This window comes from Andrographis paniculata, unplaced genomic scaffold, assembly GCF_009805555.1.
Source record: "Andrographis paniculata isolate CXL003 unplaced genomic scaffold, ASM980555v1 Contig77END, whole genome shotgun sequence".
Classification (NCBI taxonomy): Eukaryota; Viridiplantae; Streptophyta; class Magnoliopsida; order Lamiales; family Acanthaceae; genus Andrographis; species Andrographis paniculata.
In genome coordinates, this window is record NW_026137614.1 from 2,281,837 (window position 1) to 2,302,988 (window position 21,152).

The 21,152-nt window shown below is 33.6% G+C and overlaps 2 protein-coding genes across 2 annotated transcripts; both read left to right on the top strand.

Annotated features, from left to right (window-relative positions):
• The first annotated feature begins 663 nt into the window (after positions 1-663).
• Positions 664-2,570, top strand: LOC127239189 (uncharacterized). The gene is made up of 2 exons (XM_051257216.1): positions 664-1,177; positions 1,225-2,570. The coding sequence occupies exons 1-2, from the start codon at positions 664-666 to the stop codon at positions 2,568-2,570; spliced, it is 1,860 nt and encodes a 619-aa protein (XP_051113173.1).
• Positions 2,571-17,401: 14,831 nt separating this feature from the next.
• Positions 17,402-20,327, top strand: LOC127239355 (magnesium transporter MRS2-3-like). Its single transcript, XM_051257461.1, has 6 exons — positions 17,402-17,904; positions 18,199-18,396; positions 18,484-18,612; positions 18,840-19,009; positions 19,103-19,289; positions 20,028-20,327. Exons 1-6 carry the CDS (start codon positions 17,512-17,514, stop codon positions 20,325-20,327), a joined length of 1,377 nt encoding a protein of 458 aa, XP_051113418.1. The 5' UTR covers positions 17,402-17,511.
• The last annotated feature ends 825 nt before the right edge of the window (positions 20,328-21,152 follow it).

Below are 21,152 nucleotides of genomic sequence, written 5' to 3' on the forward strand. Positions count from 1 at the left end.
TTATTCAGGATTCATTCACTCTATTATGTGACAACACAAGTGCTATTAATATCTCCAAGAATCCAGTTCAGCATGGGAGGACAAAGCATATCGACATTCGATATCATTTCATTCGAGACTTGGTAGAAAATGGGGTGTGTAATCTGCAACACATTGGAACAGTTGAATAGAAAGCAAACATTCTCACAAAGCCTCTGGATGGAGACCAATTCGAGAAGTTAAGGAGGAACTTGGGTATGTGTTCATGCCCTCTCTGAATTTCATTGCATAAGTCAAAAATTATTTATCTCCAATTTATTTTGATTTCATTGATGAATATTGGAGATATATATATATCTATATATTTATATATGTAAGGGGAGAAATTATATACTCTGGAAATTGGATTTTGGGAATCGTGGTGATAAGGATCATTCCAGAGAGAGGGATTTAAGTTGCAGAAGTTGAAGTGACTTAAAGTTGTCAGTAACGCTGCAGCTGCTGTGTCAAGACATCTTTTTGGGGAATTGATTGACTAAGGGGGAGAATTCTTAATTGAAAATTCAAAAGCGTGTTCTGATCGCCTCTCTACTCTGGCTATTTCTTTTGGCAGTTGTCGTCTGTAGAGATAACCTCCTCCAGTCACAAGGTTTTCCCTCATTCTTTTCTCTCTTGCGAAAAATCATGGCTCGAACCCGTTTTGGGAATGTTCGTCGCGCTGGAGCCGAAGGTGGTAGACGTGGGCGTGTTGGCACTCGAGGCAGAGGTCGTGGTCGACGAAGTGAAACTGTTAGTCCCTCTCCCGACCCCATGGAGGTTTCTGAATCGATTAATAATCTTCCGCCACTGGCCGAAGGAAATCTGAAGGAAGCAGAGGATGATACTGTTACACAAACCCTACAGTCCTTGAATGAACAATCGAAGGTTCTAGAGGAAAATGTTACTCCAAATGAAGGTATCATCACTGGAAATGAAGTTGCTGTTGCTGTTGAAGAAGAGCCTCCAACTATCGCTGGCGAAGCCCCCATTGAAGAACTCAAAAAGGTTGCTGAGGAGCCCCTGGTTACTGAAGAAGTTCAAAATGCTGGTGATGCTGAGGAAGTTGTTCCACAACACGTCGCTGAACATAAGGTCACTAACACACATATAGATGAAGTGGTTGCTGAAGAAGAAGTTCCTACGGAACAAGTTGTTCATGGTATTGAATAGAAGGTACAAATCTTGAGCCTCGTTCTTCCTCTGAAGATCTTGATGCTCTCATTGACAGGGTCGTGAGTCAGCTTCCTTCTCAAGATAAGGAGTCATCTTCCGAAACGTCTGGACCAGACACAGTCCCTGAATCTCTGTTACTTGGAAAAATGGTGGAAGGTAGTGATGAGGTTGTTGCGACACCAGAACAACAACCATCTGCAGAACAGGCCATGGAGGCTGAGTTTACTCCATCCTCGTCAAAGAGACAACCCTCCAAAAAGAGGAAGTTGTGTGCTGGTGTTCCCGGGTCTTTTCGAAAAAGGCTCAAACGATCTTTTTCAAAGAAAGTCATAAAGGGAAAGAAGTCCAAAACTCGTCAGAAAGCTCACGGATCTCATTCCATTACTGCGCAACAAGCTATGGATACTACACACTTTGATGATCTTGCTGAAGTGTTTGAGTATGACATTCTCGCCGACCGAAAATTTGTGGTTGAAAAGAAATTCACAAGCAATGAGCATTTGGAGGTTGGCTTTTCCGACTATCTGCGCCGGAAAGGATTGTTTCACTGGGCTGTCAAACTACGGAAGTACTGTCCAAAATTGGTCAAGGAGTTTTACGCTAACCTTTCTGCTCATGTCTTAGATCAAGACTCTCCTTGGTTTCACAAAGCTTATGTGCGTGGCAAGGTTTTTGAGCTAAGCCCGCGCGTCATAAACAAGCTGTTAAAACTCCCTATTGACAATCCTGAAGAGCTACCCTCTGATCTTCTGAAAGACTCCACGAGAGATGTTGCCCTGTTCCTGTCCTCACGCAAGTCAGTGGACTTTGGTAGAAAAGGACTCAGTGCCTCTGAGCTTTCCCTGAGATTTCAATGTCTTTTCCGTCTCTGCGCCAAGAACATTCTTCTAACCAGCAATGGAACCAGTATTGGTTCTGAAATGGGTAAACTAATGTATTCCATCGATCGCTTTTGTCCTAACATTAACTTTGGTTTTATTGTGATGTCAAAAATGGTCAAGTTCTCACGAGGCCAGAAGACTGAAGGAACGAACCTACCGTATCCTGCCTTGATCACACTGTTATTGAAGAAGAACGGCATTGTTCCTGATCCTGCCGAAGACGTCATCAACCTTGAAGTGTTTCAACCCAAACCGAATATCCTCAGTCTGCACAACGACATCACCGACGACATCCTCCGAAATGCAACCGAACAGCTTCTTGAAGCCCGACGGATTCTTCAAGAAGTGGTGCAAGAACAAGCTGCCATCCGCATCACTCTGGGTGAGCATCGTCAGAAAATCATCCGTACGGTCAACCTTATGCCGAAGATTGAGCGGTTGACAAAGCATTCAGTGGAGACAGTGGGCAAGGGATGGATGCAGCGAGAACGGTGGTGAGCAGAAGCGAGTGGATGAAGAGGAGCATATTATATATTTATATGTGAATGATAGTAGGCGAGCGGTGAGGAGGTTCAGTTAATGCTGTGTCTGCGTTGTATGTTATTAGATGACTAGGTTCTCATGGATGTAACGAGCGAATGAGGAAGGTAAGCAAGTGAAACATATATTTATAACACGTAATGATAGAAGAACTGAATGTAATTGCGTAGAAAATATTAACACAGAAAACAACTTCGTTGGTACTTGACCTTAAGAGATTTACAACAAGATTTTAATGATGTCCAGAATCAGAACATTATAAGCAAGTAATTCTACTGTCACTAGAAATTTATGTGGCTCAATAGATCCACGTTTATGCCCTTTTAATTATCATAATCTCTGTCTCATTAGTGACTTTACCCTTCTATTCCCTCTCTTTAATCACAATCAAATTCAGAACAGCAACTAAGCAGGTCGCAAGGCTCCCGCGTACTTAGCTACATTGAACTACCTAGAATCTGTTAATGAATACGACACGAAACTAGGCTAAGATAGTCGATTCTTCTATGTTCTTCCACAACGAAATAGAATTCTAATCCTAATATTTAGACGCAAATATGACTCTTGATAGGAGTGAAAAATGAGAAATCTTGATATTTCATTACTTACTAAAGAAAACAATAAAACTCTACATTACGAAAGCAGTAAATCAAAGCAAGAAAACAAAGCAGTAAAATATTTTAGAAAGCAGTAAGGTAAGCGGCTAGAAGAGGAGAAAATCTCAACTCCCCTCGCCATTCCTATCTAGAGAACTCCCTTACAAAGTTGGAGCTATCGAAAAGCAATAAAAATTTATAAAAAATTGTTGGAACAATATTTTTCTCCAACTTTTTTTTGGCATATGGTTCTTCTTGCTTTTCCCCTGCTGCCTTTCCTTGTTTCCATTCAGGTTACTACAACAGACTGCCTGCAACTCTGCTGGTCTGCTCTTCTCGATTTGGGAAGCTTAGAAGAGACAAAAAGAATGAATTTTTGGGTGGTCAACCTTTGACAGAGTTCATGCAGGAATACATCATTCCACTTTCGTGCAAAGGGTTTTAATTGAGTTTGTCCTGTTGCTTTGTTTGTCTGCTTCTTGATAAGTCGTGGGGGAGTTTTTTGGTTGTTGCATGGGTTTAGAGAGAGAACTGTTGTGAGAGAAAGTAAGTTAAACCATCTCAACCCCAACCCTTCCCTTCTCCATGCATTGAAAGAGTGCTAGACACATTTACTTGCCGGAGACATCGTCGGAGGAAGAAGAGATTGGAAATCCGATCAGGAGATTCGTCCAAAGTCTGAGCAACCCTGCTATCTGCTAGTTGTCATTACGAGTTCGTGACAACTTATACCTGTGGAGGGATTTTCCTAGGTGGTTTGCATTATAGTATGGGATGAAGGAGTCTTGGGCTGTTTAGTTCATAATCAACTTTGATTAGTGAACTTCTCCTGGATTGGAATCCCCCGGATGTAGGTTGGTTATAACCGAACCGGGTTACCAAATATCTTGTCTTTTATTGCTTTGGATATTGTCCTTATTTCGTTGACAAGATGATGCTATAACTGTGATTTTACTACGCTTCGGGAGTTGGCCCTTTTGGAAAAGTGTACAAGAATTTATTGGAGTTGCACTTATTCCATCCCAACAAAAATGAACATATGAATGTATGTATTTGTGTATTATAAAAGAATGAATCTGACCCTATTTATAAATCTCAAAGATCGGCAGTTGCAGAACAGTTGAGTGGTAGTTGGATCTGATTGGGTAGTTAGGCGGTTGACGGCGGTTAATCTGTTGAATAAGTTGCACTGGCCATAACTCCCTGGGTGCTGCTTCGTCCGCTTCAGAGTGTTAAGGTTCAAACCTTCCTCACTTGCCTGGATCGCTGGAGGGCATCAGCGCTGCTCAAGCGATGTTGTCGTCGCTGGCTAGTATCGGGATGACTGGACCGCTGAGAGATGAACACTTAGTGAATTTTTGGAGTGGTTCACTCTCGCTTCGCAGCAGTGGATGTCTGGTCGCTGGCGCCGGCACAAACAGAAAGACGTCGCTTTCCAAGCCAAGATGCCGTCGTTTGACTTTCAAAACTTAGCTTTTCTGAACAAAAAACATCGCTTAAAAAAAGGCAAAAAAACGTTAATAATTTCAACAGACGCGCTTTGGATTATACCAAGCGAAACAATTCAATAAATTATGCCATAAATCATATATTATAATGGTTTTCACTTTTTATAAATCATATATGGATAAATCACACTATTTGAGTATATCAATGGTGGTGAGATTCCTTGATCCCAGTAAAAATCTATTTAGACCAAGAGAAAATGAAGAAATACTTGACCCTGAGGTACCATATCTCAGCGCTATTGGCGCATTAATGTACCTTACGAATTGTACCAGACCAGATATATCTTTTTCAGTAAATTTACTGGCCAGGTTTAGCCCATCCCCCATAAAGCGTCATTGGAATGGTATCAAACACATTTTTCGTTACCTTCAGGGGACTCATGACCTCGGTCTATTTTATTTGAATAAATTTCGAAATGAATTAATTGATTATGCTAATGTTGGTTATCTGTCTGATCCACACAAAGCAAAATCTCAAACTGGCTATTTATTTACTTGTGGTGGAACCGCAATTTCTTGGAGATATGCTAAATAGATAATAACAACTACTTTTTCAAACCATGCTGAGGTTTTAGCAATTCACAAAGCAGTCCTGAATGCGTTTGGTTGAGGTTTATGACTCACCACATTCAGAAAAATTGTGGCTTGAATTCTAATGATATATTACCTCCAACAATATTATTCGAAGATAATGCAACTTGTATAGCTCAATTAAATGGAGAATATATCAAAGGCGATCGGACAAAGCACATATCTTCGAATTTTTTTTTTTTTCACTTATAATTTTCAGAAGAGTGTTGAAATTAATATGCAACAAATTTGATCGTCTGAAAATTTTACAGATTTATTTACGAAGGCACTACCGACTGCAACATTCAACAAATTGATACAAGGAATTGAAATGCGTCGGATGAAAGACATCAAATAAAGTCCAAAACAGGGGGAACACATTGATAAAAGAATGATGTACTCTTTTTCTTTCACTATAATTTTTTTTCACTAGATTTTTTTCTAATAATGTTTTAACGAGACACATTCTTTGTATATAAACATCTAATTGGGAGTGTTATAGACGTATTCACTATGCAGCCCCTTGTTGTGATACATGTATTGAACTCGGAAATCGTGTGTAGGTTGAGGTTTGGACGTCTTTAATTGGTTAGAGATGCGTGTATATATGTAACTTGATTTGATAAAATTAAATACAGAATTTCACCAACAAAACTTCTATTTCTCTCTCAACCATATATAATTATTCAAATACATATAAACCTTCGTACATATATATAAATATAAGCACACCCGTACACACACATCCATACGTATATATATATATATTACACTTATTAATATTATATTATTGACATACATTTTTCTTATATATATATATATATATAAGGAGTATATATTTAAAAGCGATGATCTTATCGAATGAAAAATAAGAATTTTGAGGATTTTTGAATTTTTTTTTTATTTTTTTATTTTTGTATTGGTTGATGTATTGGATTAGTTATTCTAAAAATATGGGTCAAACATATTTACTTACTTAATTAATATATATGTATTTTTAAGAAATTATTCATAACAAATTTTTATATGTATGTATTTATCAAAAATATTATACAATAATTTTTTAATAATTATTTTTATTGATAATTCGATGGAATTATTTAATTAATATATTTAAATAATTGTAAAATTATTTTTATTATTGATTAAAAATAATTTTATATATAATTTGGATTTTCGGGTTGTGACTAATTCTACCTTCAACCTTGTAATTTTACTCCAAAAATCTGAATTATATATTAAAATTATTTTGAATCAATAATAAATAGTTTTACAAATATTTAAATATATTAATTAAATCATTCCATTGATCATCAATAAAATTAATTATTAAAATTAATTATTGTATTTTTTTTGATATATATATACATATAAAAATTTGTTAGGAATAATTCCTTAAAATTAGATATATTTAATTAAGTAAATATTTTGGCCCAATCCAAAAATGAGAAATAAATTTCAAAAGCCCTCCAAATTTTTGTTTTTCATTCGGTAGGACCACATCACTTTCAAATATATATAATTATTATTAATTACATAACAACGCTAATACATGTATACATGTGATAGAATTAAGGCCAAGAATAAACAAATTAAATTAAAAAATGAATCAGTAAAATAATTATACAGAAATGGTGGGTTGTCTGCAAAAATTAATTAGCACAATAACAGAAGGAATTGTAAATGCATGATGGAGTACTATTTTATATTAGTACTAGTCAATATCTATATAAGTACATACTACATCTTGATTTCACCAATTAATATATATCATAGATAATATATATTATATTTATGAAAATATATTTATAATACAAACATATGCTATATTATAATACATCATATGATATTTTAAAATGTTATATTATGTAGAAATATATGATATTTATTTTTATAACATATGCTGATATGCTGAATGATAAAATAGAACAATTCTCTACTGGTTGACATGAATTAAATACATTGTATATAAGATAAACTATTCTTTTGTCTCATATCCAACTCTCTTTTTATCATTTTAGTACTTTAAGTGGACTATATCTGAAAATAGTACCGTAAGTAGATTTTTTTCGCTAAAATGATCATTCGGTACCGGACTCGCCACACTGGTCCGTTGTTGCTCACGTGACGTTGATGTAGCAACATATCATCGCCACGTAGATGCCATGTCGGAGGACCATTTTAGCGAAAAAGTTTTACTTTCAGGACTATTTTCAGACATAGTCCATTTAAAGTCCTAAAAATAATAAATGAGGTCATATATAGGATTAAAAAATAGTTTAGTAAGATATTTGGTAAAATAAAAAATAAAAAAAATTACAGGTGTCGCTGATGTGGCTTCTATATGGTGATGACATGTCAATGCTACATTAGCAACGACGGACTAGCGTGACGAGTTTAGCGCCAAATGACCATTTTAACAAAAAAAATTTTACTTACGAGATTATTTTCAAACATGATTCACTTAAAATCCTAAAATGAAAAAAAAGTTAGATATAGAACTAAAAAAACAGTTACCTCTATATATATATATATATAAAGCATATGGCCACTTCAAATATATGCGTGTGTATATATATATATATATATATAGTTTTTTTTTTGTGATGACGTGGAAACCACAATCGCTACCCGAAACTACGCACTGGATAAACTCCGGCAGAACCTAATACTCTGCAAACCAGGTCCGACGGAAAAGTCACATTAGGCAAACCATGTGTGGCAGGTGACCTGAGACATCGGGGGTTTGAACCCACCCATGACCGGTCACAATATATATATATATATATATATATAGTTAATTATATAAACTGTGTTAGTATTGTTAATGGTAAGATACGATCTACACAGGAAGAGGTCTTCAATCCATTTTTAAGTGCAGAGTTCACATGATCCCAGATTGATTCTTGATCCCTTTTAAATTAATTAATTGATTATTAATTATATCTTATCTTATATGTCTGTTTGTGCCCTAATTTAAAAATCCTAGTTAGGTTTAATCAATCAACTTTATATCTATCTATATAAATATAAATATTGATGGATTGTTACTTTATTACCATTTAATGTAGAATGGTCGTTAAGAACATTCAGCTTGATAAGTGCAACCAAGATTTTTTTTTTGAAAGAATATAATTAAAAAACTTAATGCAGATACTACCAAAATTTTTTTAAAAAATATCTGATAAATTGCCTCGAAATTTAAAAGGATCCCGATGCAAATTAATTGTAGTTTTGAATTTTGTCTTGAAATTATACTCGTTGGTATTTACATTGTTTTGGACTTTCCGAAGTTAATTTCAGAAGCTTCGGAATTCTCGAAGCCATTTAGCATTAGTGTCATAGAGTGCGTAAGTTTAATAGCCATTAAATATTTCCGAGGCTATTAAACTCTTTATCCGAGCTATTAAATTCACGCGCCACATGCTAGAGAATGCATTTCAAATGGCTTCGGAATTTTTGAAAAAATTATTAACTTTGTTTTTTAAAAAATAAATATATAATCTGATGACGCCTGCTGCCGCCCGCCGCCGGAGAAAAATATAGTAGAGGAAGAACTTGGTGCGGGCTGCGGCAGCCGCGACTGTGGAAGGTTGCCGGCAAAGGCGACTGTGAAGAAGAAAGAGGAAGAAAAAAAAGAGGGAAGAAAGGAAAAAATCGGGGAAGAAGAAGAACCTGGTGCGGGCTGTGGCGGCGGTGGAATGTTGCCGGTGGTCGGCTGACGGTTAAGGACGAGAAAAAAAGAAGAAAGGAAGAATTGGGCGAGCTGCGGCGGCAGCTGTGGGTGTGTATAGTGCAAATTTATGCTAGTTTTTAAAGTATTTTAGGGTTTTTTAATTTTGAAGTTTTTTTAAAAAAATAATTTTTAAGAGTTTTTAATAAAAAAAATTTAAAGATATTTTCCAAAAAACTTTTTGAGACGATTTAAATAATTAAAAATAAATAATATTTATAATAAAATTTCAAAAATTTTGAGACATTTTGCTTTAAGTAAAAAAAATATTGCATCCGTCCCTTAATAATCTATCATTTTTTTTTTTTTTTGGTTCGTCTCATAACAAAATTTTCATTTTATTTTTTTAGTAATTGTACTATTTACCTAACATTATAAATATCTTTCCAATTTACAATATATTATACAAATGTTATTACTTTTATGAGTTTATATGATAGAATACTAATAAAGATAGTTTAGTATTTTTACTCTAATTTCTACTACATCTCAATATAATATTAATATTTATAAAATTATATGAAAAAAGTAAATGAATAGATATATATGAGACGAATGAAGTAATATATATAATAAAATTTTAAAAATTTTGATACCAATTAATGAACTTCGAAATTTCTGAGTTTTTTTATTAAAAAATAATATGTATAATAAAGTTTAAAAAATTTCGAGATCATTTATAATGGACTCGAAAATTTTTTAACTTTATAGCAGTAGTCAATAAATGGCCTTGAATATTATGTGTTTTTTAAATTAAATAATATTATATAGAAAATAGTATCGAAATTTCGGAAATAATTAGAATAAAAATTATTTAATATTATTTATATTATTTTTAACGGTATCGAAATTAATTTCGAAGCGCTCATTTTCAAAATTCTGTAGTGGGTGCGAATTCTTTCCTAAACAAAAAGAGAATTTAAGTAAACAGCTGCGGGTTCCCACGTCATTCAAAAAAAAAAAAAAAAAAAAAAGAGAATTTAAGTGTTTGAAATTTGGTGGTTACCTAATAGCCCCTCTGGCTTAGCAAAAGGAGCTCGGTTATTAAGGTATTTTAGATAGTATAAATTATTAATAATATGTTATTATATTATTTTTTTATATGAATAGATTTGTTGACATTTTAAATATTTTTATCATTATTTTATAATAAAATATATAAAATATAAATATAATTTGATAGAAAATAAAATTTTATATGATAGAATATTATTTATCATTATCATAAATTGATTTTATAAAAAATAGAAAGTTTTAAAGATAGATAGCAATATTTATTAATTAAAAAGACATATAAATAAAAGAGTTTTAGTACATATAAAATGTTATAAATTTAATTAAATTGATTTATATATTTTTTGTATGTGTTTGAAATTGTTAAATTTATTAGAAATAGAAAGAGATCATTGATCATCGATAAAAACAAAAAATAAATCACGGGACGGATGAACTATATAATAATAATAATAATAATAATAATAAAGAATTTAGATAAAAGAAAGCTTTGGGTAATGTCATTGTTTGTCACCCGTGACCATTTTGCAACGTCTTTTTGTTTTCTTCCTCTTGTAAATCTTCGTCCTTTTCTTCTCCTTGGGATGTGTCCTTTATTCCTCTTTATTATTCTTATTATTGTTGCAATATATAATTAATTAATACATATTTATCTTCATTTCTTCTAATGGATTAGGTTTAATTTATTGGCTGTGAGAAATTTATAGGAAATTAATACTAAATCTTAAAGATATTTGGATACATATCCCCTCTAATTTAAAGTGATTTTGTATTAATAACTATTGATTTAATTGTGATTCAAGCATAAGGAAAAAAGAGCTTATAAAAATGCAATCAAGAATATTGTCAATCGTACGTGTTAGAATATGAAATTGAAATTCTCTATTTCAATTAAGAATACATATATATTTATAGTGATATATAAATCGTAAGAATCTCTTAAATAAGATAATTACCATAAATATAATATATTGCTTATAAATATACCGACATGGTGGGAGAAGATACTTTCTCTCTATAATTGATAATTTCTCTAGGAAAGTGTGGGTTTTCTTGATGAAGCAAAAAATCCGATGTTTTTAAAATATTTAAAAATTGAAAGATTTTATTTGAAAATCAAATGGATAAAAATATTGAACATTTAAGAACCGACATTGGTTTAGAGTTTTGTAACGCTTGGTTTGACAACTTTTGTGTAGAAAATGGAATAAAGCGTCAAAGAACTGTTCTTGTTACACCGTAACAAAGTGGGGTTGCCGAACGGATGAACCGGACCTTAGTAGAGAGGGTTAGAAGCATGCTTGCTTCCTCTGGGTTGTCCAAAGGATTTTGGGGAGAAGCCTTGGTTACGGCAGCCTATTTAATCAATAGGTCACTGTCGGTCCCTTTGAAGGGAGCTTGCTCCGAATCGATTTGGTGTGGGAAAGATATAGACTTGTCCATCCTTAGAGTATTTGGTTGTTCCGCTTTTATTCATATTTCTTGTGATAAGTTGGAAACTAGAACCTTAGAATGCATTTTCTTAGGATACCCCGAGGGAGTTGAGGGGTATAGGTTGTGGCTAACTTCTAAACCGGGATTAAAAACTTTTGTGACTCAGGATGTGATGTTTAATGAACATGAGATGCCTTGTTTGATGAATAATATGCCAAATTAGATAAATGGAACTCTTAGTGATTTGAATAAGACCTCAAATGAGGTGAAGCATAAAAAAAAATGTTATGTGTGAATCTGAAAATGTTCCTGCATGCACAAAATTTGAATCTGATCCGGAAAAAGAATCTGAAAATTTCTAGCATCTGCCGGGACCAGATTTAACTTCTGAAAATTCTCAAAATCCGTTTGAAAATGGCACCAAGACTGAATCTGACCCGGGAAATTTCCAGATTCTGTCCGGACCAGATTTAGGGTTTGAAAATTTTGAAAATCTGTCCCAAAATATTTTAAATTCTGAAAATGTACAAAATCTGTGTGAAACTAATTTGAGTGCTAAGGATTTGCATGAACAGTCTGATTTACATGAAAATCTGTGTGAAAGTGTTTTGAATTCTGAGAAATTTCAAGAATAGTCTGATGTAGGCACAAATTCTGATGTTTTGGATTCGGATTTAAATATAGGAAGCCCTGGATTAGAGAATAATCAATTGACTAGTGATAGAACTAGTAGTAAGATAATTAGAAAACCATCTATGTTTGATGATTTTGCTAATATTTTTCTTGCCTTTGATGTTTTTGAATCTGCAGGTGGGATTGGTTAAGGAAATAAATGAAAATAAAATTGGACATGGTCTTTTGAAAAAGTATCTTTATATTTTGAAACATATAGACATTAGGTGTCATTTGATTAATGAGGTAGTTTTTAAATGTTTGATAAAACTTGAAAAGATATTTTTTGAAAATAACCCTGCGGACATGGGATCAAAGATTTTATCGGTTACGAAATTGGAATTGGGTAAGAAAATAGTGTACATTGATACTTTTGATTAGAAGTGTTTTTTAAACTGTAAGTTAATCACTGTTTTGGAAAAGTAAAAATGCACTGTTTTCTTAACTGTTTTAAAAGGCTGTTTTGCTGTTGTTTTCGTATGTAGATAAAATGTGTAAATACTATTCGTGTTAATAAGTCTGTAGGTTAAAAGACTTGGAAACAATTGATGATTCGGACTTTGATGACACCCACTTTTAAAGCACATTCTCCATGCCAAAAAAGGTGGAGATTTGTGGAGTTTTGGGCCAATGAAAAAGAGACCCAATACAAATACAACCGATCCGCCCATTTGAAGCCCAGGTCCGTAACCCGCAACCCGACCCGAACATTTGTGTGAGACTTGCTGGCTGGATCTGTTGGATCGCTAAACCGGTCTAAACCGGTCCGGTCTGAACCGGTGTGCTTTATATATATAAAAAGCTTCCCTAAACCGGTTCATTCATTCATTCATTCGATTAGATACAGAACAGAGAGAGAACAGATCGCGATTCCTCTCTTTCAGCCCTAGGCGATTCCTTCGATGTCACCTGCGTTCTCCGGTGATTTTGTCCGACGATTTGGGAAGCTCTCCTTCTCCTTCGATGCACACCTTCTCCCTTGGTGTTTCTACGGTTTGATTTAATCGATTTGTGCCTTTATTTGTGTCTCACGATGTATATGTTGTTCGCGGTGTAATAGGTTTGAAATAATTGTGTTTCCGTTCGGGTTTGTGTGTTAGTTCCGATTCCATGGCGAGTCTTTGTGGTTTGGGTCTTGGATGTATATTTGATGTCGGTTTGTTCAATTAATGGGTAAAACTGAGTCCGAGTAGATTGCTTCCATAATAATAAAAGTTTCTTTAAGTTTTCGTTAGATTCGAGATATTTTTATGCGAATATTATTGTTGATCTTAGATTAGTAATAACAAATACAATAAGTAAAAACTACGATCACCTCCCCAATGAAAACTCAAAGTTCACAAAACGAAGAATATTAAAAACAGAGAGCACAACAATCACCTGCACTCAAAATAAATTTACGATAAAAAAAAAGAGATTTTAAGAACAGACGAAGAATGTTAAAAACAGAGAGAACAACAATCACCTGCAATTAAGGTAAGTTCACGAGAAAAGAAAGATTTTAAGAATAGAGAGCCAAAATAGCAAATAATCTCCAAATCACAAAAAACAACTTAACATGAAAGAAAAAAGGAGACTGAGATATATATACTTCCCTCCACATCCACATCCACATTCATCTCTGTCATCCTAATCATGAAGAAAGAGACATTATGAAAAAGAAGCTGCTCTTCAGAAAAGCTCTCTGCATGCCTTTCTTCCTGCCAAAAAGAAATCGCCGCCGGCACGACTCCGGCAATGATAGTGAACGGTTGAGTACCGAATATACACATTTGGCCAAACCACTCTCTGTTCCTTTTCCACATTTTTGGCAAAACGTGAATCCATTTGATTTCCGAAATTAGGCGGAGCAGCAGCAAGAGCAATTGAAAAAAAAAAAAAGAAAGAAAAAATTTGAACGAACTGAATGAAGGAGAAGAAGGGGAGACAGGGTGCGGCATGGATATGTTGTAGATCAGGGCTTTTAGCGTAACAACAACAACAACAACAACAACAATAATAATAATAATAATAATAATAATAATAATAATATAGTTATAATTATATTTAATATATATTATTAAATTCTTATACAAATAAAAAATATTAATAAAAATAAATAATTAAAAAATAAATAAATTATTAATAATATATACAGATAATAATATAATATTATTTTTTATATTTATATTTTAATTTTTTTAAATATGTTACGTAAAAGAAGAGATATCCCACATCTTACCAAATAGATATAAATAACAAAATATAAAATCTAAATCTTTTGTCAGTAATATAAAATTTAAATCTTTTGTCAGTCAGCGGAATGCCCCCAACATTTATGCCGATGGTTGTTTAACAAGAAATTCAAATGAATTTACGATTATTTCAACACAAAATTATAATATTCTCGAGAATATATATTCATATATAAGTAGATGTGTGACTGGTTTCCTACAACAACCGAAGCAGGTATACATGCCAATGAGATGAGAGTTAATTAGTAATCTCTTTCGTTAGTTTTTTTCGAGTGCTAGTTGTCTAACTAGGCCTTCAAAACCATAACTCTATTGACCGCAACTTTAACATTTCCTTTTAAAACAGTCGTATCAATATTCAATATGTCTAAGTTTTTTATGTACATGCCTAAGATCTTGATGCCGTCGATGGACTACTTGGCTTTGGAATTTTTTCCGTTGCCATTGAAAAAAGTTACTTTTGCTTTGAATTTAGATAATACAAATTCAACGTGATCAATAATATCCATAGACAAAGAGAAGAAATTAATAACCTAAAACATAATGATATAGTTTTAAAAAAAAGTAATTAACTCCAACATGCTTTCGAAATTATTAACATTTCTACCAAACTATTATGTAAAGCAAGAGATATTCTACCAAACTAATCCTTCTACCCTTGTAACGCCAAACCTACATATATAATCACTAAATTATTCATTATGTTAGGGACCAAAACCACCAAATTGTTAGGTGCCTACACGGGTCAACCCAAAAAAAATTAGAGCCGACAAAATTGAATGCCCAACAAAATTAATAAATTTATAACTAAGATACGAAAAAATACACACAATAAAAGAAGAAATAAAGTAACTCTATCCAAAAAGACAAAAACTAACAAATTTTTTGAAATCGGCATACGGCCGTGCCTCTTGAAGTGTCCGACAACATTTGTACACTTCTAATATGAAATAGACAGAAAAAAAAAATGAGGAACATTGCACAAAAATATATTTTGATTCAAGTTTCAAGTGAGATTTGAGATTTTTATCGAAAGGAAAAGGACTTGTCGATTGGAGCCTTAGAGTCTCCGACGGCGCCAACAGGGTGACGGAGCAAAAAAGCGAACAACAAAAAACAAAAAAGCGGCGGCAATAGATCGAACAACGACGTCTAGGTGGAATTGTTGGTTCGGGTTTGGGTTCAGGTTCGGGGTTTGGGTCTGGGTTGAGGTGAGTGAATGATTGGTGTAGTTGTTTTTTATTTCTTTCCAAATTTTGCCTAAATAAAAAATATAGTAAGGGGCATAACGGTCAACACTAATAAAAAAAATTAATGTTGTTAGTCTAATTTTGAATTGGAGCGAATATGTAAATATTTTCGAAACCACTTCTTAATGAGTCTTTTTATTTTTTGTGCAATTTTGTAATTTTTCCACATATAAAATGAAATAGTTAGTTTTTTATGTTTCAGTAAAAATTAATTTTTCGTCAAAAATATTAAATCAATATGTATTTATATGTCCCATTTGAAAGTATATATTTACTTTTGATGCAAAATTTAAGAAATAATAGTATTTTAATTATCGTGGGTAGTTAAAAGTAGTGTAAAACAATTTTGTCCTTACTTTTTAGTGTAAAAACAATGATGTTACAATAAAATAAAAGTATTTGTAGAAAAAAGTGAGATATCTTTAAAATGATTACTTTCTACTCGAACAACTAAAATAAAAATATTTATACTCTATGAGTGGACGGAGAGAATATTAAATAATTATTTTAATTTTAATTTTTATTATTTCAAACTTTAAAGTCAACTTCTAAATTTATAAACAAATACACCTCAGGTGTGTTTGTTTGGGGGTTTGGATTTTAAGTTGGAATTTGAATAGTAAAGATTTTGAATTTGAATAGTTGTATGATGTGATATAAATAAGTGTTGATGTGATGTTTTGAATGTAAAATTGATTTTTAGTGTAATATAAAAAAATAAAAAATAAGTATTTGATTTGATGTTTTTGGGGGGAAAAAATTGGATAAATAGTGTAAATCCAATCCAATCCCCAAACAAACACACCTCATATACTTTTTTTTTTAATACATACTTATTTATAATAGTGTAATTATAAAATTATCGGTACTTTTATATATAAGTTTATAATAAAATAAAAATAAGATGATAAATAACAAAGAAAGAAAGAAAAATAAAAGAATTAGTAGTTAGTAGTAATGTCTACGATTACTTATAAATTAAAAAATAATTAAATAATATAATAAATAATTAAAAGATAATAAGAATCTAATTTTCCTTTCGTTCTTTCTTTGGGAGCCAATAAAAAAATTCAAGAATGGCCTTCTCATTATACAAATACACATTTAGGTAATTTTGGGTGTGTTCCTTTAATGTTTTTAGATGAATGTATTACGAAGAGTCGTATTAATAATATAAAAATTAATATTTTGTATTTAATTATTGACTTTTTCGCGGATGAATAAAGTATATATATAAATTATACTTCTCCGTCCGAGTTATATATATACGTGAATTTAATATATAAGTATATTATAGATTATAATACAATGAAAAGATAAAAAATAATAATTTTATTCTTAAAGTCATTTATTTTTAGTGGTAGTATGTAATATTGTGTAAACTATAAAAATATTTATTTAATATAAAAAGTAATTTTACTAAAAAAACAGAAAAAAGTTTAGGACATATTTGAATTGGACAAACAAAAATAACTAAATAATTACATGACTTATTCATATAATTGTTACTAGAAAATAAGTTTATGTAAATAAATCATTTGTTTGTAAATTTCAAATATTTTTTGAAATTGAAAATTTAACAAATAGTTAAAAGTAATAGTACTGTAATTAAAATTCTATCCACCTTAATTACCGCCAACAAACTCCGATAAATGCATATGTATCTATCTGTATCTATTTGACCATAACCATACCCAATTTCACGTTCCCATTAAAAAAACGTACAGATTCTGTTGCACTCCGATTCATTCAATCTTCGACCTCCAGAGAAACCCTTCCCTAAATCATCACTCGATCTCCAATCCTCTTTAACCCTCCAATTCCTCCTCCGATCCGCCATTGTTGGATTTCTCAATCTCGCCGCTCTGCTAGTGTATACATATTGACTATGGAAATGCCCACGCCTTACTCGCCCAAACAATATGCACCGGAGCCGCCAATCCTCCGCCCGACGCCCGGCCACCGGAAGAAGGTTGCATGCGTCCGGCCGTGGTTGCTGGTGGACTCCGGCGGGCAGGCGCATGTCGTCGAGGCTGGGAAACATGACGTCATGCGCCGCACCGGATTACCCGCCCGCGATCTTCGAATTCTAGATCCGGTCTTATCGTACCCTTCCACTGTCCTCGGCCGCGAGCGCGCCATTGTCGTCAATTTGGAGCACGTCAAGGCCATAATCACCGCGCAGGAAGTGCTGTTTCAGAATTCTCGAGATCCTCTGGTCACGCCTTTTGTGAAGAAGCTCCAGGAAATCATTCTTCGCCAGGGTTTCAAGTCCCCTCAGGTTCCCCTAAATCGCCATTAATACGTAACATTATGCATTTTTAGAATGGTTTTCAATTTAATTTTTGGATTTGTAGTTTCTCTCTAACTGAATTTAATGCATTGGATTTGATCGAATCTCCAGCAATTGCTTGTTTAATGTGTTTTAATGTTCCTTGAGTAATTGAAATTCATGTTTCATTAGCAACATGCATTGATATAGTAATGTTCACATCATTCCAATTTGGTCTTCTCTTTCAAATTAGGAGTTTAGAGTTTAATGCATTTGCAATTCTGCATTTTGTAATCCCTTTAGAAGGAAGGAGATGGCACTAACAATGGAGCATCTTCGAATCTGTACAATTCGGATCAGCAGCAGCCATATGAAAGGTGGAGGGATACGGACACAGAGCAACAAGGTTTGCAAAATGCACGTGGTCTGAAACTTCTTCCATTCGAATTTGTTGCACTCGAGGCATGCCTCGAGGCAGCTTGCAGAAGCTTGGACAATGAAGTATGCATTCCTCTGTTTGTTTGTCTGCATTTTGTATTATGTTATCCATCGTACTTACTAATTTAATTTCTGTCTGATTACGACAAGGCGAGGAGATTAGAGCAAGAAGCGCATCCGGCACTGGATAAGCTAACTTCAAAGGTCAGCACACTCAATTTAGAACGCGTACGTCAACTCAAGAGTCGATTAGTTACCATCACTGGGCGCGTGCAAAAGGTATATAAACACTTCGCTTTAATATTATCTTCTGCACTATTTTTATCGTTGTTGTAGTTTCCTGTTACATTCCATTTTAAAGATTTTTAGCTATTCATACCGTTAACGGCACCTTTGGACAGATATTTGTTTCCATCTTTTGGAACTGATATTTTGTCCACTGCTGTTTTAGCTATGTTGTCAGTATTGTAAGCCATTCTTTATGAACTTTACCTTGAATTTAGCAGGTACGAGACGAGCTTGAGCATTTGCTCGATGATGACGAAGATATGGCAGAGATGTATTTGACTGAAAAGCTCGAGCAGCAGGGGGAGGAGCTTGAAAATTCATCTGTTTCTTCTGTAAGTGAGATCGATGACTTGCCTGGAGAAGTGGTTCCACCCGAAGAGGAGAACAGGCATGGATGAAGCTTCTTCTATCTTTTTAACAACATAACCTTTAAAACAATTACTAGAACTAGAACTAGAACTATCACGCCATTTCATTTCAGGGATTCGACTGAAATCGTAATGAAGGGTGAGGATGGTTCTATTCTTTCTCAGATCATTGGTGAACCTAATTCTATCAGAAGAGGCACTCAAAGCACTACCGCGAAGCGCCTGGATATAGTGGATCTAGAAATGATCTTGGAAGCATACTTTGTGCACATCGATGGAACTTTGAATAAACTATCCACGGTTAGCTTCATTTTATCCCAAACCTCTTTTCACTTTTTATGCATGATGAAAATCATTAGAGTGTGTTTCTTTAGTATTTGAATTTGAGTTTGAGGTTTGAGAATAATAAAAATTCGGGAAAGGTTAGGGTGTTGATTTGGAAAATTCAGTACCGTGCATCCGTAATATATATATATATATAAACAACACACAATCTTATTATACACAACACATGTTGCATAGTAAAGACATGTATTGCTGGTTTATAATTATAAGTGTGTTGTATAACAATTTGTAATGTGCTTAAATCAATTATTATTTGTGTTGTATAAGACTACAACATGTGCTTTTAATTCATGTATTGTATTTGTGTTGTTGGTTCATAATTACAATTGTGTTGTATGACAGTACGTTGTGGTGTGCTGAAATCAACTGTTTTTTGTGTTGTATAAGACTATAGCATGTGTTGTTAGTTCATGTATTGTATTTGTATTATATGAATACATACGGTGTGCCGTTTGTAGTAACACCGCTGCGATGTGCTATTAGTATGCTGCGAAATTTTAAGATTCAACACAGTAGCCGCCTAAAAATTCAAATTGAGATAGTATTTTATGTTTATATAAATAGGTAATTGATGTGACGAGACATTTTAAATGAAAATTGGCGCAAGTATATAAGTTCACTCGCTTTTATTATTATTATTATTATTATTATTACTATGGTTCTAACTATATGTGTGTTTGCGTTTGGATGAAGCTGAGGGAGTATGTGGACGATACTGAGGATTACCTGAACATAATGCTCGACGACAAGCAGAACCATCTTCTGCAAATGGGAGTGATGCTGACGACAGCGACTCTTGTGGCTAGTGCTTTTGTGGCCTTAACGGGAGTTTTTGGCATGAACATCCATATTCATCTTTTCAGCGATGATGCAAGAGACCTACCCTTACGGATGCGCCAATTCCTTTGGACTACAGTCGGAGGTACCATCGGTTGTGTTGTCATGTATATAGTTGCAATTGCTTGGTACAAACATAAAAAGCTACTCCAATAATTAATCCTTGTTATCCCACAAAAACAAAATTATAATTACATTAGAAAACACAAGGATTTGGCATTGTCCGGTTGCTTTCGGCATGTGAGGCTGTATTCCAAGGAAGTTTCTAAACAAAAATAATACACCCTTCGTCTCACATTGAAAGTCTGCGTTACAGTATACATGAGAAAAGTTAGGATAAATATAATTAATAGATAATTAAAAATGTATTAGTAAAAATAATTATTTTATAAGATAAATACCACTTGTAAGGGGTCGGATGGTTCCTCCTCGAACACCTTCCCGTTGATTCTTCGACACCCTCGAGAACTCGCTAGTACAGCCTCGCACACATCTTTGACACACGCTAAAGCAAGAACACTATAAGATGCATCGGAAAAGTAGAGTGTTTTATTAATTCTGAAGTGAGGTACAAGCGAGGACTCCTCTTCTATATATAGGCACTCTAACATGTATACGCTAGTTCAGATGTAATCAGCTGACACTCGGACTATGTGGTGAGTCGACGAACACCCGGACCAAGGATTTGTCGACTGATGCTCAAACAAGAAGGACTGGAAGGCCAGGTGATTGTTGCCTATAGTAAGGACGCAAACTAACTAGCGCCAGGAACGCCAAGATGGATGATCAGCGTCGGGACTGAGGGTTTGGTTGGCTGTCAAATGAACAAACCCGGATCCGATTGTTAGGTGGTAATTCCCGAAGATACCAAAAAAAGTGGCGGCCGTGTCTTGTATATAAGGCTGGCCTTGGTGATTTTATATTGCCAATTTATAATCTAAATTTGTTAAAAATGAATAGGGTTTGTTATAAATTAAATAA